This window comes from Haemaphysalis longicornis, unplaced genomic scaffold, assembly GCF_048455015.1.
Source record: "Haemaphysalis longicornis isolate Haplotype H1 unplaced genomic scaffold, Haemaphysalis longicornis Haplotype H1 scaffold_2, whole genome shotgun sequence".
Classification (NCBI taxonomy): Eukaryota; Metazoa; Arthropoda; class Arachnida; order Ixodida; family Ixodidae; genus Haemaphysalis; species Haemaphysalis longicornis.
In genome coordinates, this window is record NW_027526295.1 from 26,419,579 (window position 1) to 26,445,737 (window position 26,159).

General features: G+C 46.8%; 1 protein-coding gene across 2 annotated transcripts in view; it reads right to left on the reverse strand.

The window, feature by feature from the left end:
- Positions 1 to 3,228: 3,228 nt before the first annotated feature.
- LOC144167026 (uncharacterized) overlaps positions 3,229 to 26,159 on the reverse strand; it is a 37,278-nt gene continuing 14,347 nt past the window's right edge. The window contains exons 4-5 of one of the 2 annotated variants that reach the window (XM_077696424.1): positions 15,389 to 15,573; positions 3,229 to 4,501 (exon numbers count right to left, since the gene is read on the reverse strand). In XM_077696424.1, coding sequence (XP_077552550.1) covers positions 4,283 to 4,501; positions 15,389 to 15,573 — 404 coding nt within the window. In that variant the 3' untranslated portion in view covers positions 3,229 to 4,282. Of the gene's footprint in view, positions 4,502 to 5,325; positions 6,718 to 15,388; positions 15,574 to 26,159 lie in introns of those variants that run through there. The other variant, XM_077696423.1, reaches the window with a different exon arrangement.

Genomic DNA, 26,159 nt, shown 5'->3' on the forward strand with positions numbered 1-26,159 from the left:
AAGGCGATAATCCTGGGTTATCTCCCTGAACGTTACTGACTGTCCTTGTGCAGCTCCATAGCACGGGAGGTAAAAGCGCAGGCTTGTTGGGCGGGCGTATTTGTTGCCCTCTACTGAAGCGTGAGGAGGTGTCCAGCTGGGCTGAATGGAATCATTTGGGGAGTGTTTTTTAAAGACGATAGTCTTCCTTGGGCTACTTAAACCCAGAAATTTTGGTCTGTCTGTATGTCTGTCTGTCTGTCTGTGACTCGATTCGGCCACCCGGCCAAAGCAAAACAATGCCTGCGCAATAGTCTTATATAGTCACAGCTAAATCTACCCGTCTATGTCCGGTGTAATGTTCATACTTGTCAACATTGTTGAACAAGAACAAGACATTACGCAAATATGAGATAACAAATCAATACAGAAGTGATATTTGCAGTGTTCCTTTATGAAAACATCAAACATGCTTTAGTTTTGCCAAAATAAATACTTCATCAACTGCAGAAAATGAATTCACTCCGCCGTCACCTGCTGTCGCCCGCACCACTATAGCTTCTTGCGCCTTTTTGAGAAATCAACCGGCAACAGTTACGCAAGGTTCCACTAGATAGGTTCCACGTTCTGCTTGCAACGCACGTGGAGTAGGGAAACTCGGTTCTATAAACGTTGAAGTAGGGCGCCTCTATTAACGCGCGTCTTCGCCGTACAGCAGCGTTCGCATCGAAACACCCGGTTTGGAGTAGTGGAACACGGGACATTTAAAATAATTTAAGCAAACGTTTGGCTTCTTTACCTTGGTAGGAGCTCGACGCAAGAGGAACAACGTGAGAGGTGAGCGGGAAAGCGAAGGGAGGCATTTACTTCACAAACGCCGAAAAAGATGATATCTTTAGACGGCATTTGCAACGAAAGGAGCAGATACGCGGCGAATTTTTTTTTTTGCACGCGCTGTGCAGGTCAGGACACCCAACCCTACTGGTAATTCCAGAAGGCCTGCTGGGAATCGATGACTACCCTCCGAACCCCTGGTTGAGCGAGAGACAAGGTGATGGCTGCCTCTTCTGCTGCCGTCATTACTTGGGTACTAAGTGAGGTACACGCAAGGACGTTGGTTCTGGAGATAGCCGCGATGATAGCGTTTTGCTGCCCTCGATGTCTGGAGGCGTCTGTGTAGATAACTGCATGATCTCCACCGAGGGTGGTGTTTAGCGCTTGAGCCCGTGCTTTTCGGTGACCCTCGTCATGTGAGGTGTTCACATTTCTAAGGAAAGGGAGCATCTTTAGGTTTAGTCGCCAAGTGTCTGGGAGTACGTCAAGTGGAGTGACATTCTGGGATGCCCAGCCAATATGGTGAAGCATGCGGTTGCTCATTGCAGTTCTGAGTCGGACCTTCTGGTTAGAAAGATGGCTTCTATCAGCTCTTCCACCATGTTGTTGAGCCCCGTGCTAAGCAGCCTCTGTATGGACGCACTCATGAGAAGACCAATGGCATGCTCGACTGCCTTTCTAATCGTTATTTTAAGCATCTCTATGTCTTCGTTGTCGAGAAGAAGACAGGGGGTTGACGTAAGTAACTCTCGAGAGGAAAAAAGCTTCAATTAATCGAAAGGTACCGAATTCCTTTAGGCCTCGCTTCTTGGTGGCAACTCGCATGATCATGTGTATGATTTGATTAATGCTGTTTTTGAGGCGCTCCAAGGAGACGTCACTCTTGGTGTTAGCCTCGAGATGTAGGCCCAGGATCTTGATGCTAGAGCTTGGATCGATGGCCTGGCCATCAAGGAGTATTTGAATGTATATCTTGGTATGGCGTGAGCGCGGACGACAAGGAGCTGTGATTGTTTACGTGAACACTGGAGGCCACAGGCTTTAGCACATTGGCGCACTAGAATTGAGATGCCATGCATTGGTGTGAGCTTACTTTAATTTTTGTAACTCTTAGCACATGAGCAAGGTGCGCACAGGGCCGCTAAACGGGCGTGAGTGGTCGCGTGACGCTTTCATTCACGTGGCATTCAGCGAGAACGCGGGGAGTAAACCTGTAGATGTGCTTGGTGAGTACACCACCTGTCTTCCTAGTCTTCGCGTGGGCTCGTAGCTAACTCGGTAAGCCAAAGGGCTCTCGCTTTGTTAGTCTATTAGTTCCAGGTTCGATTCCCGGCGGTGCCAGTAAATTCTTCTATTTGTTCGCTGGAGTTTTCTGGTGACACCAATGGTCGCGAAAGAACCCTTGGGGGGTAGAGGTAAAAAGCTTTGCTTAAAAACATAAATAAACAAACCCAATGCACGGTTCGCGGCAATAGCAGTGGCGGGTAAAGTCAAAGTCACATTGAGTTTTATTTACATCGCCATAAAAACAAGCGGGTAGGCCCGCCCAAAAATTAAAAAAAATCACTTTACGAACGCCCGCCCTCCCCTGTACAATTCATATATCTAAAAACGCATAGAGCGCATATGACATTACAATGTCGAATAATATATGATCAATACAATCTCAATAAAATTTACAAACAGCACAGAAACAAATTAGTAAGAAAAACGCAGCATAAAGCTTGCAGGAAAAAAGCTGGATGCAGGTATGCATAATGAGAGTGAAAAAAGAAAAATATGCAAACACAACATTATCAATGAAAACGATTACATAAATAAGGCACTTTTAAAGTCAACTAGAGAACGTGTTTTCGAAATCACACCCTTTGATAACAGTGTATTCAAATGAGGTGGATGGGTGCGTCGAAGCATTTGTTGTCCCTACATTGTACGAGAGCAAAGAATGTGCAAATTTCTTTTTGCGAAACTTATATATTGAGAGGTTTTGTCTTTGACGGGATATCTCAAGAAAACTAGTTGGTTGTGTTGGCTACATCACTAAAGTTTTAAGGCTGAATAATATTCGTACATCGCATTATTCGGTGATATGTGGAAACGAGTAAACAGTGTTTCTGTGTGAGCAAGGCAGTGTGCGTTTACAGAACAGCGTGCGGCTTTCTTCTGAAGCATTTACATGTTAATAACGCTTGTTTTAGTGGTGCTACCCCCAAACAAAAAACAGTAATTTAGGTGCGATACGGAAAGTAAGTGTTCCCTTTGGTGAGAGAAATACGTGGTGGCTGCAATATGCAGCTTCACTGAAAAAGAGTGTAGAATAGCCATCTTGGTATTGAGAGAGTTCTAGAGAGAGAGAGAAACAACATCTTTATTTGTCCTGCGAAAAATTCCTCGAGCACGTAACCCTACTCACCTGTTTTGGAGGGGAATTTTACTTTGACTTGCTCTCCTGCATAAGTGATGGCACATACCCACTGAGGGAGATTCGCCTAGCCTTGAGAGTGGTTTAGTTACCTAAATATATGTGCTTTGAGCTCCATCCTATTTGCAGCTATTTCTTGCTTTTCTTTGTGATCGACACGAATCCCTCCGACCGGCAGATTGGTGCTCTCCCCGATCTGGATCCCCACAACCAGCGTTCTGTTCCCCTCCTGCCCGTTCATCGAACGTGCCCCCAAGTGCAGTTGTCGTGGAGCATGATTCAGGTTCATTCCTGTTACGTTGACCCAGGGTGTCGGCTTATTGTTGCTTTAGCGACACAGGTTGCAATAATATTTGAAGTTGTTTTTCTATCTACAGAGCAGTGACCATTTTGAAACATTCGTTGTGACAACAAAAACAATATGACTATTGCAGGCACTTTTTTCCGTTTGTACGTTCAACTGAGCTTTTGGCCGTTGTAACACAAGCGCGGCAGTCATGCGACAGAATAGAATTGACCATGTACCCCCGGCACCCAGTAGTTCATTATTACTGAAGTCGTACACATGTACGGATCAGAGTTCCATTTGAGGACGAGTAATTATACTACTGCCTGGAAATTAAATACTTACAAAAAAGCGGCCTCAATGGAATACTCGTACAGCGGGTCATTAGGGCGAGCGGGCTTGTCTTAAGATATCTAACCCCACTGCGCTGGTTTCACGCCACACAGCGAGCCGACATTAGAATGGCTCAGAACTAGCGCGCTGAACAGTATCGAATACCCTTGATATTCTGCTTCTGAACGTGGAAGGAACCAGTATTGCACCATAGATACCACCGCCTCACGGATATGCATCTTTATTCTGTACGACTGAGACGCAAATCTATCGTTACAAAAAATAAAAAGTAAAGAATCCCTTCCATGCCGGGAACAGGAGTGCATGTGAATCTTGTGTAACCGTGTGAAACCAAGGCATTGAGAAATCCCTGCCAAAACCAACTCCCAGACCCCTTCAGCTACCAATCGTTGTCATTCCGCCTTTCTTTAGAACTGGCTAAACTCAGTATTCGCTTTCCAAGCATATTCAGCTTCATGGGCCCGCTGCCTCCACTTAGGGGGTACTGGAGAATGCTCCATATCCATGGTCCAGGTGGCCTTGAGTTGTGGACAAACGACGTGCGCGGAGTGAGCTAATCTTTTCCCTTGGCCAGAGGGTGGCGGCACTTGTGGTTGTCCGGGAATATGGCGAGATCCGGCCGCTAGCTGGGGTTGAGGAGTAGGACAGGGCGGTGAAGAGGATTGTTTTGACATACGATGCCAAAAGAAATACCGACAACAACAGGAGCCACTGCCTACAAGCTTCGCCTTAAAAATCCGTATTGTCTCTATAATAGCATCTACGGCACAGAGAGCTCACCTCAACCACAGGTTCGACTGAACACTGTACAATTACCTCACGTGTATGTTTAAACCACAGCCGCGTTTTATTGATTGTCGCGTTTAACCCACCGACGCAACGCAGGCGAGCAGGCGCGCCGTAGTGGATGGCTCCCGATTAATTTTGACCACCAGGGGATCTTTAACGTGAGCAGAAATCTCCTGCACACGCGCATTTTTTCTTTCCGCCTCCATCAAAAACGCGACCGCGGCGCGGCCAGGTAACACTGCCGCGTTTCCAGTTTAGTCATATGCGGGTGGCATTCCCACCCACTAATATGGTGAAGCTCCATTTTCTGGTGTTACACTTCATTTTCTGTAAGCGGTTCAAGTTATCACCGGGAAAAACTTTCGCCGTTCACCTTGCCCAAAACGTACATTTTTCTTCCAACGAATCCAAGAACCTCATCAACTTGTCTAGTATCGTCCGCTTCTTGGGGCCAAAACGCGCCTTGTGTAAATTATGATCAATGCAGAGAGAAGTTGACCAATCGCTGCATTTGTCATTGTCTTTTTCTGTGGAACTGGTGAGTTTCTTAAGTTTTTTTTTTCAGAGAAAAAAAAACCACGTGGCACAAAGGATAACTGTTGGGTACTTTATTCGTAGTAATTCGGTTCAGAGTACATTTACCTCAATTGATAAGAATGTTTTTGTTTCCCATTTCTATGTGTGTGTTCCCAACTAAGCGAAGATTGACCCAAAAGCTGGTTTCTGAACCGCGGTATTGTTTTTACTTCTTATTCATTACTCATGCAGAAATTATAAATTTCTACGAAGTATTAGGAAACCTGGGCCTCGAAATCAAATCATGTGAGAACCTCCCACTTTAAAAAAAGCTTTAATATTTACCTATATATTATGGTCGATGCAGAGAGATATTGGACAATCGGTGCAAATCGTCATTGTATATTTTGTGGAACTGGTGGAGTTCCTGTTTTTTAAAAAAGAAAACCATTCTGCAGAAGGGATCTCATATTGTTGGAACTTTATTTGGAGTAATTACATTGAGGGTACATTTACCTTGATTGATAAGAAGCTTTGGAATCCCCTTTTCAAACACGGCTCTATGTGTGCGCTGCCCAACAAGCAATAATTTACCCCAGATGGTGTATGAAAAACGTTTTTTAGTTCTTATTCAGTATTCACGCGGAAATGAATATTTTTAAGAAGTATTAGGAAGCTGGGCCTCAAAATAAAATCATGTGAGAACCTCAAACTTTAAAAACAGCTTATCTTCCATTGTATATCCATTCTCCTCAATGTAGCTTGACTCAAACTTGGCGCTCCCTGCACAAGCCCGTGAATTGCTGTCCTTTAGAGGTCTAGCGAAAAATTTAATATTGTTCCGGTCTAGATTTGGCTTATGATTTGCGCAGTGCTCCTTTTGCGTTTCCGGATGGATCAGGCACAGCTTCAGCTCATTAGAAAATGGCCAATCAAGAAATTCGTCATATCTGCCTTTGTGAAACTGAAACAACAAGTAAAGGTTCACATGGCCATCCTCAGCTCTCATTTCAATTCCCCAAGATATTAGGTAGTGCTGTATATATACTTTCTCGCCCATTTCCCACTCCCAACCTCTTTTGATCGCTTCAGCTTTATGTCCTGCGTATCCTGTTAGAGTCCACCGGTGTGTTTTCGGATTAATTGCCACCATCGATAATCCTGAGGATATCGCCCTCGTCATTGATTCTGTTTTTTCATTCAAAAGGGCTTTCACCTCACGTGCCTTACTTTCCACAGATTGTAAAGTGCTCGCGGTGGCTGCTCTCAATTTTTCCTTGAGTGCATCGTTGAAACGATTGAGCTGATGGCCAATTTCAACGACTTTGTTCTTCTGGGAATCAAACTCCTCTAATAGCTTCGCAAGCTTAACGTCTATTGCACCTACCCGCCTTGTAACATTTTTTTCAAACTTCATGAGCTGTTCATTTTCAATTTTCATGTTCAATTTTGACGGGTGCTGTTGCGGAGAATAATTATCGGCTTCATCAGCTGGAAGGATTACACGGCAGCCGCTGGTTTCGTTCTGGCAGGGCATCTGCGGGATAAAGAGAACGCGAAAAAAGTTAGTATACAACGAACGTACAGCTCCTGTTTTAAGTACAGGCTGTTTGGAAAGCATTTCGTGCCTTGCGTTCTTGGTCTGGAAAAAGTACTCTGGGCAGCGCCGGGATCGAAAAATAAAACAGCGTAAAATGTTTCAACGCGAGCTATTATTAAATGATTCTTTGCAATTTTTTTTTTGCTGAGGAGGTGGCCGCTGGAACGTTACCGTGCTAGGATCAAGAAGAAATTTACTGCCTGCACCTTACTAAAGCTGAAGCTAGGGTAAGTTGGTAGAATAAAAAAACAGAAGCGCGCAAACAACGAACTAAGAGACAGAAAAAAAAGAAAGCGTCAAAGCGTGCTCCCTTACATAAAAATTAATTCAACCGAAGGCGACGCTTTTTATTTGCAAGTATTTTACCGATAAGAAAAACAAAAGAAAATAACACCGAAGGCTCAAAATCAGAAGAGCACGTGGGTGGTTTCTACTTAAGAAATAAAAAAACCACAAAATAGGGCATGGAATAGTAGACCAGATAGTTAAGATAGCTCACAAAGCAAGAGAACAAAATCCGCATTTAGACTTCATTCGGCACTGTTCAGGTGCAGGAAATGTGTGTCTTCTCCTTGATTTTTTATGTGCGGGAACTTTACGGGTCCGCCTGCTCGTGCTAGCCCGCGGGAGCCGCGCAAGCAAAGGGATGAAGGCTTCGTGATGTCACGAATTCAAACAGAGGCCTCGTAGTTCAAACCATTTCCCTTCGTCTGGAATAAACGTCGGTCCCTCTGGACTCGAAGCTAAATCCTGTCTCATTGGGGGTGATCTTTGCACTGTAGGCGACCTTTGGTAATCCGCAAATGAGAAGAAATTTATAATAATCATGAATACATAATGAATTAGTCTATAATTACCAATTGGCATTGAAAACACCCTCTAGTGATTTTTGTTGGACTTCCCAGGGGCTTCGGCGTGATCTCTGGACTACGGCCGAATTGAACGCGAAAGCGTTATCTCAAACTAGTTAAGACAGGGCGCCACAGACTGTCTAGGGAATCACTGCTCCACACTTGAAAGCTTTCATGTTGAGGCCAGTAATGTTCAGCTGATTTTGCTATGTCGGACTTCACGCTCCCTGATATAAAATAAGCAATCCTCACGTGTGTACGCGGTGTGCGATTACCCGCAGCGCTCATTGGAACCACGCATCGTTAACAAAATCTGAATTTAGCACGCGTACAGGTGTTTTGTGATTGCTGCACAGTTTGATATGTTTAAAGGCAGATGTCGCGGCGAAACGGAACAAGCCGCTGGGAAGAGCGAAGTTGCAAAGGTACACGGACGGGAGGGGGCGCGAATCAGGAAGAGAGCAAAGTGAAAGCGCGACGGCAGGTGAAGCTGGGACATTATCTCTACCCGAAAATGTTTTTTTTTCGTGCATTAGTATGCGCTTGACTCTGTCTTACTTGGTGTGGAGACCCTATCTAGAGTCAGCGCGTCGTGTCCAGGTCAAGCTTATGGTTACATTTTGAAGTGTTTGCTACTTAGCATCGGTCCACGAAGGCCGTACCCGGTAAGAAGTGAACCGTATGGTTCTCTGTGTTTAGTCGCTTGTGTTTGTCTCGTCTTCGCTTCGCCCCGTTCATAGCGCTGCACTATACTGTGAAACATATGCTTGGGTTGTACAGCTTCGCGTACAGCGTTTTGCCGCCCTTTTATTGTGTTTGAGATTTTTGTGCGTGCGACAGCGCGCTAGCTCCGCCTCGAACGAATGTGTTACTTTCTAGTCACTAGCTTACGCGGAAGTGCCTATGCTAGCATAAAGCTTACTGTAAGTGTCGTCTGGCTTGCCTATCTGTTCCATGGCTTATATTAACCTTTTTCTCTTCATCCAAACTTTGAGCATGCGTCAATTCTCTCTCACTCTAGCGACTTCAGAACACGTGGGCTCCCACGGGCGGATCTTCCTTGCAAAGTACCAAAAAAGCGTTGTCGCACCTCTTGTTTGTGTATGCGATGTAGACGATGTCCAACCTTCATGATAAAACTGGCCTCAAGTTAGGTATGTACACAGTTTTAACGCGCAGAACCTGGGAATTTGCTACTGTAGTTTCACGGCGTGCCGTAAGTCGTTGAATCCGAGAGAATGAAGGGGATACCGAAGACGAAGGAGATAGTACGAGAGGCAAAGCCAAGGAGGAAAGAATGTTTTAAGATTGAGGGGGAGGGTGGTATGCGAAGACGACGCAAAACATTCTCTCCGGCGGCGTCGCGCTAGGAGAAAAACGAGAGATCAAAGCGGCCACCGAAGATAGAGCGGGCAGAAAATCGGTGTATGAAAGCGTGACGAAAGGCGCGAGAAATGGCCCATCATGGCGACGCGCTACGAAACAACGGCAGAATATATCGCAAGCCTTCGTGCGTTCGCTGATGCGGCGATCACGTAGTGAGGCATAGCCGGTATACGACAGTCATCCGGTACCCGCCAGTTCACCCTGTGCAGTTATTTTGCATTTGGAAGTATCTTATTCATCAGTCAGAATTTTTTGGTTATTTTTGTTGGTCGAATATACTTAGACCTAGCTGCACATCGTTTATTTTGCAAAGGTAATTGTGAAATCGTATTGCGCAGTGTAAACATTTTCCGCTAGATTTTATTGGGGCAGTACAGCATTTACGTTCTTCTTGTTCTGTTTATTTGCCGGAAATGAACTGCTTACTTCGAATCGAAGCATTCTGGCAAAAACCCACAACCTAAACACAGCTCGCTATCTTTAACATGGAAGTAATTTTATTGAAAAACAAAATACCCCGAACAGATGTATGCAGCAATCGCGCCCACATTTTCTCGCAATCAAGGTGCACACTTGAAGGCACGAAATAATCACTTTGTGATCGGCCCACTGAAATCCGGTTTCTCTAGACTCCTGCATTTGTGATGGCAATTTCGTCGATACTGTATGTATTGTTCCGCTTTACTGGAGGTGAAATGCAATTATCTATTGTGAATACCCAGCCGGAAAAATTATAAGTTCTTTCGACTTGTGAACGTTTTCTATTGTGTAATAGTATGCAAGAATTATGAGAAAAGGTCTTGAGAGTTTTGCTAGGATTTCGTGATAGTGTGTTAAGGGGCTACATTGAAGTAATGTAGTTTACGGCGGGTTGTCTGTATGGCGTTTGAACGAGCGCTGTTGAATGCAGTATTTCCTTGTTCCTGAGTGCCTGTGCGATGCAGCGCAAGCCTGACTGCGCCAGCCAGCTGCGTTAAATTTGGGAACATAAAACGTGTGTTCTTTATTTACTTTTTTGTGATATCCCCAGGTCCAGATGCGTTACAGAGGGGAGCGGAATACAGAAACAAGCAAAACGTGAGAATAAAGCAAGCCTTGAAACAAAACATAAATTATCCTCGTTACACAAAATTGGATAATCCATAATGCAATAGACGATTATCATGTATGGCCACAACATTTAGGGAAGGTGGTTCTAATCACGTGATATTCTCGGGATGAGTGGTTCGGAAAAAAAATCCCCCCACCTCCCCGAAGGGGATTCTGCTTTCCCGAAATGCGAATGCATTGAGTGCACCGAATTATTTTTTGCGATATCGTGCCGTGAGGGATTCGACTTCACCGACTTCCATCGCTATCAAGGCGCCAGTCGGCAGGCAGTCACGGAGAGAGGCGCGCGCTTCCTGCATTTATATGCGCAGCGAGCGGAGAGGGGTACTTGGAGAGGAGAGAGAGACCCGCGCCAGCCCACGCGCGAGCTCTCTCTCCGCCCCGAGCTCCGCGTTTCGAGTGCCCTCACACGCCGAGCGTGCTCCTCCTCTCCTCTTGCCGTCCGCTACTCCGCACCTGCTCCGGTTGCTAGGCGCGCGCCACAGCTGTTTCTAGGCGCACGCCGCTCAACGACGCAAGACAACCTGCGGCTAAGAAATGCATTTGCGTTTAAAATGTTATGTGCTCCCATGTTTGATGCCAACTTTGTCAGCGTGATCGATGCTGCAGGAAATGTACTCCGGTTTAATAACTGAGTTGCTTGGGCGGGGTGGGATGATGGTGTAGTTTCTGAAAAAATGTAAGACGAAAAGTGGTTCGACGGGAACCTGAAGATGGAAGTCTGATAATGGATTCCATGAACGAGGTGCTTGCCGTACGGTTATAATTGGATTGAATGAAGCTGGCAGAGTTATTTCAGGCCATTTCCAGAGCAGTAATTATATTATCCAGTTCCACTGTATTTTACACCGATATTCTCAATATGATTCCAGTTTTCTACTGGTTCATTGCGTTTCACGAGATATGACGCCGACTTTTACTTTAGGGCTAAGCCCGCTGAAATTTCACCCTAACGTGCTTAAGTCGACCAAGTATTTCCATCGCAAACAATCTCAATTCTTCACTCCTAACAACTTCATATCTTCTCTCTGGCAACTGGCTCGCATAAATAGCGAATATAAGAGTTCCTACAGCTTTCTTGTTTTTTGGTTTTCTCAAACATACTAAGCTAAGTAGTTTAAATCGGTAGAAGTAGAAATCACTGAGCTCACATGCTGATCTGTTTGGGTGTCCGTGCTTGTGTCGCGCGGTGGTGTATCCCCGAGCTAGCACATCAGGATGACTCGGTTCCCCTGTCTCACCCTTAGAATGACGCTTCCCGCCGTTTTCTTTCTGCCGGCGCATGTCCGGGTAACAGCGGTGGCGTGTGCCGCTCCAGCCCGGCCGTAGCCGACGCTTATCCGTTCGGGACGCCGCCCCTGGGGATTCTAGTTAACGCCAGGCAGAATCCCTCGTTTTACTCTTTGTAGAGCCACGTGTGTGAATTCGAGTGACGTCGCATTGGCAATGGTTGTGGGTGTCGTTTCCTGCTTTCCTTTCCAACCTCCTTCACAGCGTGAATTGGAGCTATTTTTCTGACTCCGATTCCACGCTCCCCACGTGTTAAGATCGCGCGGTGGTAAGGCAGTCTGTTCATACTCTGGGTGCCCTGCTCAACTGTAGCGCACGCAATATTTTTACTCCGAAGCTGTTCGTGGTCGAGGCTTGTATAGAACGAGGTGAGGCAATGTGGACGCAGTGATGCGAAGAACACATCACCTAGCGAGAGGTAAAGCGATCGCCAAGCATCGCAAAGCAGTGAAAGCTTCGCAAGTAGGCCGCTTGCAAAAATAAACGAATAGTCTAAATCCCGTTCCCGTCGTGGTTAGCATGTGCGCGCCAGGGAATAGCGGCTACGTGGCCTAAAGAAACTACTGGAGTGGCGAAATCGTAGGCGTCGTCTGCTGACAGTTACGTCGTGCACGTCTCGGACCATTCTGCTTGGGCGCATGACGAGATCTGCAATTCCAATCGTAAAAGACCCTGGAAGCAGCAGTAAACGTACGTAAACTCTTACTGTCCAAATAACGCTGGCAGAACTCTAATTACATAAAATTAGTTACACTATTCGCAAGTGTATATTGCTTTGAGCAGCCTTTCGCCGTATTTTGCTCTTCGCAGGAAGAACCCAATTACGCTCTCCAGACTTGGCAGAATTACAGGCTATGTATTTAAGAAAGAATAGACGAGTTTGCTTGCCAGTTGGTTCTGGACAGATAAAAAAATTCCTACAATCGTGTGCTCTTTAGAAGAAAGAGCCCCCCGTCAGGAACTCCACTGGGAGTTTGCGAACAAACGGCCATTGCGTCGCCGGGTGAATCCAGTTTTAACTTGTGCAAGTAGATCTGCTGGCTTTGGAAAGTTCACTGAAGCTTACTTTGCCTTACTATTAAGGAACGCCAGGCAAATTTGCTGCTAAACGCGGTTTTTGCGACACAAAGTCAGAAAAGCTGGGCTCATATTCTAAAAGTTACATTCAACGCTCCTAACGCGTGGAGATGGCACAGTTTACACGCGCTTCGTTGATAATATGGAATCCGGTCTATACTCAGTGCTTTTCTACGCAGTTGATAACAATGTTCAATTTCTGACGAGACAACAACATCTACGGTTTTCCGGAAATAGGCGAACCTACGGCTTCCGCCATGAGAAGGCCTGTTACGTCGCCCGTACGGCTGATTTTGCAACATCGGGGACGCTGTGCGGCATAGTTGTATCCACGTCACGTGGAAGCGTGTAGGCAGGACATCGCCCTTTCGAAGCTTCCACACGTGACGCTGCCTTCCCAGTTCATGTTAGGACGCCTTTTTTGAGAGGAATAAACAATTATCGCAACGAGTGTCTGTAACGAATGTCTGGACAGGGCGCGTAATTTATTCATTGAGCACCCGCCATTACGGCTTGTTTGCTTGGGGTGGCTGTTTTGGTCCTCTTTCCTCGTTTTCAACGCGTGGTGCACTTCATGTTCCTCGTCTGTGTTTTTTCTTCGCTTCCATGGTGAATCGGTTGTCTGTTGCTCCACCGTCGTATCTGCAAACAGCCGCATCTGTTCCTTTCATTCCGCTAGTCGGATTTGAAGGAAGCGTGCAGGACAGCCCTAGGGGAGTATCTTGAACTTCTTAAGGCAAATTTCCACTCGCGATTCGCCACGTCGCGTTACGTCGTGCGATGTCGCGAAGCGATTAACCGAACGTCGCGATTCGTAGCTTTGCGACGGCGTAGGCGATAGCTTCGGACAGATATCTTTAGTCGCGTGAACACATCGCGAAATCGGATACCCGGTCATGGCGGTTTAGTCGGATGACGTAGCCGGAAACAAACGTTTTTTGCATCCGGCAATCCAAATGGCGCGCGAGACGCCGCCGCACGACCCGCCGAGGGCCCGTCGCGATCGCTGGTACTCCCGCAAACTAATAAAAGAAGGTACTATCACCGCCAGGAATCAACCTTGGAATGAATAGAGAGCCTGGTGTCGTTTCGATTTTAACTACAAGCCCACGCAGATGCCGGTGAGACAGTAGGTACACTCACCGAGCCAATCTTTCGGTTTACCCCGTGCATTCTGGGTGAATGCCACGTGATGGCGTCACGTGACCTCTCGCGCTGCTGTTCGCTCCGCTCACGGCACGTGTGTCGGGCGAGAGCATGCCTGGCGCATGCGCTAGGTGTTTTCAAATTTAAAAAACGCTCACAGAAATGCATGGCATCTCACTTCTTTGTCTCTGACGACGATTTCATCACCTCCGTCGCCAGCGGCAGAGACGGAGGAAAAGTGAGATCGTCCAACACCGAGTTTCAGCTTCCTCAACTTTTATAAAAAAATAGTTTTCGGTCATGAGCTTCACCAGTAAACCTCAACCACACACCATTATGAATCATCCATTGATTTAACCAGACCAAACCTCTTTAACCTCTTTGAAGTAACATATGGTGTTTAAGTGCATTTCACTTCTCTCTAGTTTCACTCTTTGTGGAGCCACGTGTGTGAATTTAAGTAACACCACATGCGTAATATTTGGGGCCGGCGTTTACAGCTTCGCTTTGCAGCCGCCTTCACAGGGTGGATAGGCGTGAAATTTTATTTGTCATCCTTTCTAGTGTTTGAGGTCCGCACAAACCAAGGTGGACTCTTTTACTCAAACTTGGTAGCGGGTTTATTTTTTGTTCTTAACTGTTTGCGAATGTGAACATTAGAGTGCAGTCCAAACTTACACGAAAGTCCTCTATGCTTCGTACCTGTAACACTTGCAATTGAAACTGCCCTTCATACCACCTTCAAGAAACATGCAATTTCTACTGAGATAATATTCGCCCCCTTTATACACCATTTTGGTTTTTCATGTTCCCATTTCTAGCTTGTGTCTCACCCTGACTTGGTAGCAGCTAGAGCTACATCTGTCTTCATTGCCCCGAATATGTTCTTCGTGCTCGCGTTTATTTCACTGTGCCTACTCATGTATATCTGCCCGTTTTTTTGTCTAATTTTTATCACCACTGTGTTATATTGTTCAGTAATTGTTGCACCTTCAGTGTGCCAAAACACTGATTTTGTTGGATGGACTAGTTTTTTTGTTTCAGTTCTTTTAACCTCCGTTTCAGTGTTTTTGTTAAAGTGTTTTAGTGTACCTGGGCATATAATAACCAGATTTATTGATTGATTATTTGATGGATTGATTGGTTGACTGATTGACTGATTGATAATTCTTGCCGTGTACAGGGGACGCAAGTTTTTAGGCACGAATTACTAGGGTGCTTGCAATTATTATGTACTTTATTAGGACAATAAGATCCATTATACGCCAAAACAGGTTGTCGCCGTACACGAATAAAATGACGTAATTTTATATGTTCCATCAAGCAGAAGGCACTGTTTTCGTGCTATTCTATCTATTTTGATGAAGTATGTTGAAGCTTAGTGACTTGTAAAGAAAGCCTATTTTCTTACACCACATCTGATGGTGCCTACAATACTGAAAAAATAAATGAGTTTCTCCTTCGACAGTTAAAACTTTTTTCCTTTCTTGTATTGAGTCCGGTTATTACCAGTGTATAGGACATCGTATAGAAATCGTATAGGACATTCGTGTCCTACAACGCTACGGAGTCGTTAAAAAATAGGTACCGTACCAAGAAAAAAATTCACTATTTCTTTGTTCGTCGGACAAAGCGAACCGCAGCCGATGTCATTCACTGTGCCAAAATATTATGTTGCACCGAACTACTCAAGCACTAACACCGGGTGTGTCTACGAATTAAGAAAAGGAAAGGGCAAGAAGTCTCACATGCTTGGCGAAGTATCCCGGGAAGTGGCGAGCCACCGGAACTTGTGGGAGAAATTTGTCGACTTGCGGCTTGGACAGAGCAGCATACGAGCGCCGTGACACTTTTTTGCCGGAGCGGACGTGGTTTCCCTTTACAACCATCACTCCATCGGGCTCCTCGTGGCTCAGCAGGTCTGCCTGGGTAGCTGGGATGGTTGAGGTCGCAATTGGAAATAAAGAATTCATACCCTGTCACAGAACAATATCTCGGTCTAGCGTAGTATATATTTCAATGCACCAAAGGATTTACGTTTTTCTTTGGGAATCCGTTGAAGGTGAGGCAATAAAATGTGGCAAACATGTAGTGGCTATAGTTTCATAGGAGCGTTCTTGCAATGCCTCTCAGTAGTGTTAGGTGTTGCAAATTTATGCAGGCGTAACATTTTTAAAGCAAAGCTTTTTACCTCTACCCCCCAAGGGTTCTTTCGCGACCGTTGGTGTCACCAGAAAACTCCAGCGAACAAATAAAAGAATTTACCGGCACCGCCAGGAATCGAACCTGGAACTAATAGACTAACAAAGCCCGAGCCCGTTGTCTTACCGATTTAGCTACGAGCACACGCGAAGACAGAGAAGACAGGTGGTGTACTCACCAACCACATCTACGGGTTTTCCCCCTGCGTTCTCGCTGAATTCACGTAAAAGCGTCACGCGACCACTCACGCCCATCTAGCGGCCCTGTGCGCACCTGGCGCATGTGCTAAGAGTTACAAAAATTGAAGGAAGCTCACACCAATGCATGGAATCTCACTTCTAGTACGCCAATATGCTAAAGCCTGTGGCCTCCAGTGTTCACGTAAAAAATCCCCACTCCTTGTCGTCCGCGCTTACGCCAAATCAAGGAATACATTCAAATACTCCATGATGGCCAGGCCATCACTCCAAGCCCCAGCATGAAGATCCTGGGCCTACATCTCTAGGCTAACACCAAGAGCGATGTCTTCTTGCAGCGACTGAAAGACAGCATTGATCAAATCATACACATGATCAGGCGAGTTGCCACCAAGAAGCGAGGGCTAAAGGAACCCGCTACTTTTTGATTAATTGAAGCTTTTGTCTTCTCGAGAGTCACTTACGTCAACCCCCTGTCTTCTTCTCTACAAGGAGCACATAGAGATGCTTTATATAAAGATTAGAAAGACAGTCGAGCAGGCCATTGGTCTTCTCATGAGTGCGTCCACACAGAGGCTGCTTAGCACGGGGCTCCACAACACGGTGAAGACCTGATATAAGGCCATCTTTCTTACGACATCGTCTGAATCAGAACTGGGGTGGGTAACCTCATGCTTCACCAGATTGGCTGGGCACCCCAGAATGTCACTCCGCTTGACATACTCCCAGACTCTTGGTGACTGAAACTAAGGATGCTCGCTTCGCTTAAAAATTGAACCCCTCACTTGACGAGGGTCACCGATAGCACGGGCTTAAGCGCTAAACACCACCCTCGGTGGTGATCATGCAGGTATCTGCACAGACGCCTCCAAACATCGAGGGCAGCAATACGCTGGCTACTTCCAGAACCAACCTCCTTGGGTGTACCTCGCTTAGGGCCCAAGAAATTACGGCAGCAGAAGAGGCAGCCATCACCTTGGCTATCACTCAATCATGGGTTCGGAGGGTAATCACCTATTCCCAGCAAGCCTACTGGAATCACCAGTCCGGTTGGGTATCCTGACCTGCACTGCGCGTGCTAAAAAACCACTCCCCAAACGGTTCCATTAGGCTCATCTGGACACCCCCTCACACTTCAATGGAGGGTAGTTAATACGCCCACCCAACAAGCCTGCGCTATTACCTCCCGTGCTATGGAGCTGCACGAGGACAGTCACCCGCTTGTCACGTTCAGGGAGATAACCTAGGATTATCACCTTCTTAGACAGACCTTACCTTCGTCTTACCCTGACCTTTCCAGAGAACAACAACCCTACGGCTCATACAACCCGGGCTCCTTCCCACAGCCTACGCGTCTTCACTTAATGCATCCGAACCGCTACGACGCTGAATGTAAATTTTTCTCAGAAGTAGGAACACTCCGCCCCGTAATCGGGGTGTGCGACTTTAGCCTTGATCACCCTCCTCTCTTTCCGTCAAGTACCCAACAAGAGCATTGGGAGATGCTGCTGTCCAGGCCCTCTCTACCTACCCAGCTTCAGCGGGTGGACAGAACAGAGGCCGCGCGGAGTGCATATGGGCCCCACAGAAGAAGGAATCACTCCTCTGGGCTGCACTCTGGGCCGTTCAGAAATCTGAACAGAAGTATTTCTTCCTCCTTCATCTCCTCCTCCTCCGTCTCTGCCGCAAATCTCGTTGCCTCCATCCGCGGCGCAGAGACGGAGAAGTCAGATTGTCTAACACCGTGTTGGAGCTTACTTTAATTTTATAAAAAACCTTTCCACTCTTATCGCCCTACTAGACCTGCCTAAGCAGCTTTCCGGGATCCCTAACATTCACCATGCTCTCTACGCGGATGATCTTACCTTCTGGATCACCAAAGGATCACCCGGAACAAACAATCCGCTTTACAACAAGGGGTGGACACCGTCCTCAACTACCTAGCACCACGCGGTCTCACCTGTCACCACTCAAAAATCAGCGCTTCTCGTCCTTCGTGCACGTGCCCGTGGAAGACCCTCCGAACCGGCACCGGACCCTCAGGTCATAATTCACCAGGAACCTGTCCCGAAAGTGAAGTCACTACGAATCCAGGGTGTAAGCTTCCACACCGATGGATCTGGAAGAGCACTACTACCCCAACTACACTCCACAATATCGCAACACGCCCACCTCATCCGTCGTATATGCATGCACAAACACGGTCTTAAAGAACAAGAGACACGTGTCAACTGGTGCAAGCATGACTGCTCAGCAGGCTTACATATGGCACTCCCTATGTCCAACTCCGACCCCAAGAACACTCCGAATTGGATGCTCGCATCCGTCGAGCCTAAACGATAGCCCTGGGACTACCGGCTTTCACTTCCACCAACACGCTCCTTCAACTTGGCCTACATAATTCGCTCTCCGAACTTATAGACGCCCAAAGAACCAGCCAACTCTCTCGCCTTACGCTCACCCCCACAGGCCGCACATTCCTCCGCAATTTAGGCCGTCCTACACCAGAACCCCATGAAGCACTACAGCCGATACCACCCCATATTCGGGCCACCATCAAAGTCACCCCCATTCCCCGACATATGCATCCCGAGTACAACAAAGGACGTCGCAACGCTTGTGTTCACTACCTACATAAGAAGTACTCATCGGACAACGACACCCGCTACACCGACATCGCTCACTCAACTTCCCACTCAACCCTAGCGGTAACCGACACCAACGGCACCTTATACACTGCGGCCACATACCGCCACCTCTCCCCATTTGCAGCGGAAGCTACTGCAATAGCCCTAGCAATGCATACAGCAACGTGCGACTACCTCACAATTATCACAGACTCGCAGCAAGCCTGTCGAAGATACCTCCTTGGAAGAATTCCTCTACCTGCCCTCAAGCTTCTACAAGCCGTAGTATCACCTCCTAACGTGACCATCGTTTGGACCCCAGGTCATGCCTCCCTCCCGGGAACGGAGCAGCCCATGCTGCGGCCCGCGAACTTCACTTCTGGGCACTCCCGACGAGGCCGGGCGACTTGGACACACGGACTGACACGCTACACCCACTACCAGCCACCTACTCCGATATCTTAGCGCACTATCGCCACACCCGCCGAGAATACCCTCCCCCACACCCTCCACTCACCAACGAAGAATCCCGCATCTGGCGACGTCTCCAAACGAATACATTCAACAACGGCACCATCTTCTCCCATATCTCCCCCAGCCGTTTCACCTATAACTGCCGTGACTGCCACGCCCGATACGCAACCCCCCACCTCGTATTCTTCTGCACACACCATTCCTCCCCCCACACCTACTGTCGAGCAGTGGGAATGCGCGCTGACCAGCTCGGATTTGCAGGACCAGCAAAGCCTGATCCAGCGGGCCACCCGAGCAGCGACAGGCTACCTGGACTAAGGCGGCCGCCCATCTGCTCTAAATATGTAAAATAAACGTTTATTCCTCCTCCTCTACTCTTGTGCTACACCAATACAACTCACCGTTCATTGATCATGCATTGATTTAATCTTACCAAAAATATCTATTTGAAGTAATAAATGGTGTGGTTAAGTGCATTTCACTTCTCTCTGGTTTTACTATTTGTAGAGCGATGTGAGTGAATTTAAGTGACCTCGCAGGGTTAATCGTTGTGTGTGCTGTTTACAGCTTTGCTTTCCAACCACATTCACGGGGTGGATTGGCGCGATTTTTTTTGTTTAAACTTACAGTTAGGATTCAAACCTCAGAACGATTGCGCCATTCGGCCGTTTTGGTTTCGTCATTCTCCCCTTGGGTTTGTTCGCAGAAAATTAGCAGCGTACCCTATGAAAATTTTATAGGCGTTGAAGTGACCGCTCTATTTGTGACACAAATTTTTCCACATTCACTTTCATGGATAAAAAAGAAATATCGTGCCAAGTCATATTTTCAAGAATGAATGACAAACAGAATTATAGATGCGACTCTAAATGGTACCAGCACCGCGTTTGCGTGTGAGTATAATTTCGTGTGAACCTAGGTGCAGAAATTGATATCACGTAGACACAACGTTAATCCCCGATTCTCAACCTGTAACCTTCTCCACAAAAAATAACTTCAAAGAGGGAAGGGTCAACGTACCATGAGTACCTTACGGAAGTGTAGGAAAGGCTAACCATTTCCTGGTGTGTTTATCTATGTTTCTATCATAATTAAAGTTCAGCCACATAACAAAAAGCGCTTACACCATTGTATTTAAAGAGGAGGAAGTAAACGAGGTAAATAGGTGGCGACCATGCACTAATATATAAAACGTTGAGTAGGGAACTATTTACATCGTATAATAACAGTGCGTATGTACTCTTATGTAGTCAGTAAAAGAGCGTTTAGCTGGCCAGCGAACAAAACAGCTCTCGCACATTTGACGAAGCGTCCACTTCATGTTTCTTTCTTAAAGATGATCTCCCACTACACAGAACAAGAAGAGTTATACGCACGGTGTGAGGTATCTCAAGACCCAACACCCCCGCATGGTAGGAGCCGCACATTGGTTCTCCGGAAGTAGAGCAGCCAGGTGCACCTGGTATGGTGCAAGCCAGACAATGTGCACAATTTGCGGGAGCAATTTCGTGGTTGGCATCAGTCGCTGGACCGAAAAAAACCGCAGAATAAGGCGGAAAGGTTTTCTAAGCGCCCAACTCTGCGTTCACGGCCAGGACAGCCACACGAGGGTTCTTGCTGGATAGGGGTGTGTACTGAGTCTTCGGCAATGCCCATACTTGTGGGAACTCTGCGACGAACAGAGACGGCAATGCCCATACTTCTGGGGACTATGGGACGACCAGAGACCGGCAGGTGCTATGTCGCGGCAAATTCAGAGTCGGCAATGTCGGCTCATGCATATCCAGAAGGTGGATCAGTTTGCACGCGGTTGTTGGCAGTAGAAGATTGGCAGATGCAATATTGGTTGTGGCCAGAAGAGACACTATAGTCGGAAATATTCAGCAGTGAGATGGTGGGATGAGTTATTTGTTAATTTTATGTAAGGAAAAGCGAGGCTGTGCTCACTATGGTCGTCAGAAATGCACCTACAAAGGATACGGGTGCAATGCCGCTGAAGGGGCTCTGTAAGGATCCTAGTTCAGCCATGGCAGAAAGTAGTAAGCTATTGCTTTGACCCTCACAAACGGAGAACGTCCTCAACCCCACGCGAGAAGAAACATGTGCCTCGGTCAGTCAACAGCTGGACAAAAGCACAATGAAGCAAGGTTACATCGTTCGGATGGAAATCGGCAACATTGGAAGCGGAAGTGGTTGGAAGGGCCCCAGTCATTTTGTTTTCTTGGCGTAGTTAGCGGCCACAGCTGTGCCATCTATTTTCTGTAGCCAATTGAAGAAGCGGGCCAAAGACATCTCCACCCACGCCGAAGAAGGAGGTTCGACAGTACTCCAAGGAGCAGAAAAAGGCCTACGGGCAAAGTCGTTGCCATTTTTCTACGGTAGTACCATTCGCATGCGGCGCGGTTGCGCCAAGTGGAGGGTAAATCGACGGCTAGGAATGACGGCTGACTTAGCTAAATGTCCTCAAAGTCCTCAAGCTAAAATCTGTTTATGGCTGAGGAAGCTGGTGGAGGATCTTAAGTACGCAATTGTGTCCAAACTTGTAGGCTCAGGAGATTCGACGGGATACCTAGAGGTTAAATATGCGCACAGACGTGGGCCACCGAATTTGAGTAAAAAGAGTCAAAGTCCGGCAGGCGGATAGACTAGCGCCCAAGGCATGATTTAGGACCTTTCAAGGGTGCAGGCCAACAGAGACGCATTATGATTCGTTAACAGGGAGACGGGTGGGAGGTGTAGGTATAAGCCAAATTTAGTCACAGACCATGCATTCTAAAGGCACTCCCCTTTTGGTATGGAATAATTTTATCCGTTGAGGATGGATTGCGGATGGCGCAATAACAAATTCGTGACCGTACTATCGTTAAGCCAGGCCCCTACAATGTGGCGACTGGAGTCAGTTCGAAATTTGGAAAGAGCGACTCTATGAAAGTGGATCAACAGGAGCAAACCGTAAGTATAACTATCAACATAATAAGATATTCAGCTTTAGCACTGTCCGAAAGAGGTGGTCTACGTTTTGAGAGCTACCGTAACAGTGCGAGAGAAATGAATATAGTCGTTCAGAAAACTCCCGAAACAAGACTAGAGCCTCACAAAAATACGTAACTGCTTTGATGTTATCGAAAACATTGCGCAATGATATAAAATCGAACAGGCGGCAAAAGCTGGTTAGATAACGGCTCACAAAAGAACATTAAACTAAGTCGAGTGACAGGCTTGCTGGCAAAACAGCAAGAATTTAGAATCATCAAAGGAGAGTGCCCATCATGCGTTCAAAGGTGTCTGTGACGTTGCAGAAACCCACTGGCATTCCCTTGAGCTGATGTATACCGTCCGTCCGACTATCAGATTAACTCCAATATGACAGCAACCAGGGCAAAAGTGGAAGGATGAGAACAACTGCAATATGTTTCCAGTCGGGTATCGTCAATTTTGAGAAGAAGGTACCACTCCTCTTTGCATACCAGTTTCATGGAGAGAGAGAGAGAGAGAGAGAGAGAGAGAGAGAGAGAGAGAGAGAGAGAGAGAGAGAGAGAGAGAGAGCTCTTTTTTAGATGAAAGCAGAGGAGTTTGCCGGCATGTTCCCGCCTGCTTGCTACTCTGCGGGGATGGGGAGAAGGGAGTAAAAGCCCTAAAAGAAGTAGGGCAGAAGAAAGAGGGGGAAAGAAGATAATTAAAGAAAAAGTGAACACGAAGCTTTGCGTGGTGACTTAAAAGTCTACACGATCTCACACGTAAAGTTCTAAATTGTCTCTGCGAGGCCGATTCCGTGTAAATAGTCAAATAAAGCAACCAACACTTTTCTCTGGGACAAAGGAGGGGGCCAGGTACCAAGGAGACCTTTCAAAGATACAGAGGGTACGCAGTACCCTACACATGAACACGCGTTGCCATCCTTCTTCATAAAACACAATGGAAGGAGTTCGCAGAATGCAGTAAGATTCAAAATTTTCCTTGGGGAGCGTTTTTTCCACACCCTTTGTGTAACACCACGGCTGCACACACTACATGAGGGGGGGGGGGGGCGGGGGAAGGTGTCAGCATCACTCGCATCCACGTGATGGGTAACAGTTGAACTTTCCCGAACACTTTGTCAAAAAATCGAAAATGTCCAAACGCGAATAAAAAAGACAACACCGTTGTCTTGCTGCTGTTACCGGTGTTTGGCTTACCGTCTGGGCCAATTGATACGGGGTGGTAGCTGGGGAAGTGGAACCAGGATGCTGGTCGGACAAAGGTGCGAAGGAACATTACAAATGTTCGATGCTTGCAAAGAGAAAACAGTGACGGTCGTTGTGCGCTCGAGGAGATCACCTCGGAAACGAAAATTCAGGAATGACTAGGTTATTATTGATGGTAACGTTAGCTAGAAGAAAGTCAATATTTAGCACAAGCAGGGGCTTGATTATGGGAGCTACACAGTAACTGCCACCCGTAATGCTAGCGGAAGTAGCGAGAAGAACAAAAGAAGTAGCAGGAATTGTCAGGTGACCGCGTTTTGACGGCTATAAGCAGGCGATTGTAAGTTGGAGGTAGAAGTGGCCCATTCAAGAGAGTGAAAGCGAGGGGGACACTCGATGATAGCGGCGTACTACGAAAACAATATATCGGCCAGGGGTCACATAGGGAAGGCATTTCACCAAAACGGACGGCCTGCACGACTGATAACGTCCAAAGACTGCCTTCAACATGCTGTGTTCGCCGGTTACAAAGTCATGGACAGTTATTCGCAGCGTACATTTCGAGTAACCATGTCTGAAGTAATCTCACGTGCTCCGGCGCGATGGCTGAAACGGCGCTTCGCAAGAAAATGTCGACACGGCGTTTGGGAGCCACAGGAACCGGACAGTGTTTAAATGGGCCTATTCATTTTCAAAGGGTCAGCACTACCTCAGTACAGGTGAACTGTGGCACAGTCGTTGCACCGAAAGAGGTTAAGCGTTTTCCGCTCTTTCTTTTAAAACGTTGCTGACTTCGCACAGTTCGGTTATCTTGGCAATAAATTTGTGGCAAAGCATCATAATGTTTTATAGAAACATAACACACTGTCAATTCATATTTGCGTGCACGGCGCTAATTATTTCGCCGCAATCTGCCGATATACCGGCTTTCCAAAAGAGTCCATAAGCGCGAAATATGCTCTTCGTGTGGCTCGTACCACATGCTAGCCTTACTGAGGTAAAATGTGATATCAGCCAGCGTAACACTTGGATTCCAGCGGTTGTGTTTGCTCACACTTCCGCACAGGCTCATCGAGTCCTGTTTGATATCGTCTTTGCCGCAAAGGTATCCTTATATCGGGGCTTGAACGGGATGGCCTGTTGCGTTGGATTTCTCATTGGCTTAGAACGAGTTGCCAATCTCGCGCCTCAAATTATCGGGCGCTCTGAAAATCTATGGGCAGCATTCAGCCAGGACTTCTACGATATATACTTACAGGGGATACCAAGTTACAAAAAGCATCTGCTGTCCATAGAACAAGATGGCGGGTCCTGAAGTGCCGTTATTTCCTACCACGGAAATATGCGGTTCATGAAACGACGAAGTCGGATCATAAAGCCTAGAAATTTATACAGGAATGTCTTCTGTGGTTTTAATGTTATCTCCGTGAAACCTCCAACCAAAGAAATGGTCGAAAACATTTCATTAGGGGCCAAATTTCCGAAAGCAGTGGGCTTTTTCTCTAGAAAAGCTCGGTTTGTTTATGGCGTAAACATTTACTTTATTTATCCAACTGGTCACATCAACTAACATGAAAAAGCAACGCCAGGTTGTCTATTTCTTTTTTGCGAATGTTTCCGCTCATTGCGTTTCCAGAATAGCCATTATTTATTACTTTTCTCTGTGAGTCACTTTTACGACACATTGTGTATGTATAAACATCTTTAGCCATGATATTGTGCCTGTGTTGACACTGACCCCGTTTGGGCACTCAGCCCCTCTCTTCGTTCACATGAAGCTATACCACCGACAAAATCTACCAGCTACCACTCCTCCTTCATAGCAGGCACCGAGATGGTGCTTCTGCGGCGGGGGAGTTGTGTCACAGACTTTGGCTAGCTTTCCGAGAAAGGTACACGGAGCATAACCGCATATCCATGTGGCCAATCTCTCCCTATCTGGGTATGTGCTCCGGCAGAAGAGGCTGTTCGATAACCAACGGAATGAAGAGAACGTAGAGTCCGAGCTCCCGCTGGTCTGGGCGGCAGGCGTATGTATTTTTACTCCCGGTCTGGATTAGGCCTTTTCCCTCCGGCTGCCTAACTTTACTACATCTTTCCACGCAGAATTTCTCGCAATAATATTGGCCCTTCGTAAGCTTGGCTCCTCGAAACCATAGAGTTTCTCACTAGCTTTGAGAAACTCTATGCTCGAAACGACACGCAATAATTTTCACGGATTCATTTTCTGTTTGTTCTACCCTTACTTCTTCAACTTCATCTCCCGTACGTCGAGTATTTCCTTCTTTATCGCCTTCCTCCATTCGTGAACTTCGTTTGGTGTGGGTACCTGGATATTGACTCGGTGGATGCTCTGGCGGGAATGGCATTGGGCGGTCGAGTAATGGAGGTTCTGCCGAACATTTCCCTCATAACTTCGGCTCGCTTCCGTAGGCTCTGCTTACTCCAAAGTCTGCCTGATTCTGCTTACGACGACGCGGAGCTCGAGCATCTCCGGTACTCATGGAAGTGCAGCATAAGCCAGCCGCGACATTTTGAAGTCACCCTCACTAGCTTTCGATGTCGCGTGCCAAATTTAAATTATTACTTCCTCCGCTCTAATCTGGCCCTGTCGCCGTTATGCGCCTAATCTAAGAACCAGAAACAATCGACCATTTCTTCTTGTCCTGCCGACGGTTCCCCTCGACAAGACGAAGATACTTAGGAAGTACAGGCAGCCGGCTAAACCTCCCGCTGTCTACTACAGTTATTTTTTCATTCGGGGCGAAGGAACTGAGATTCTGCCACGGCGATCTTTGCAGTACGTTGCACTCATTCATCCTGGAATCAGGCCTT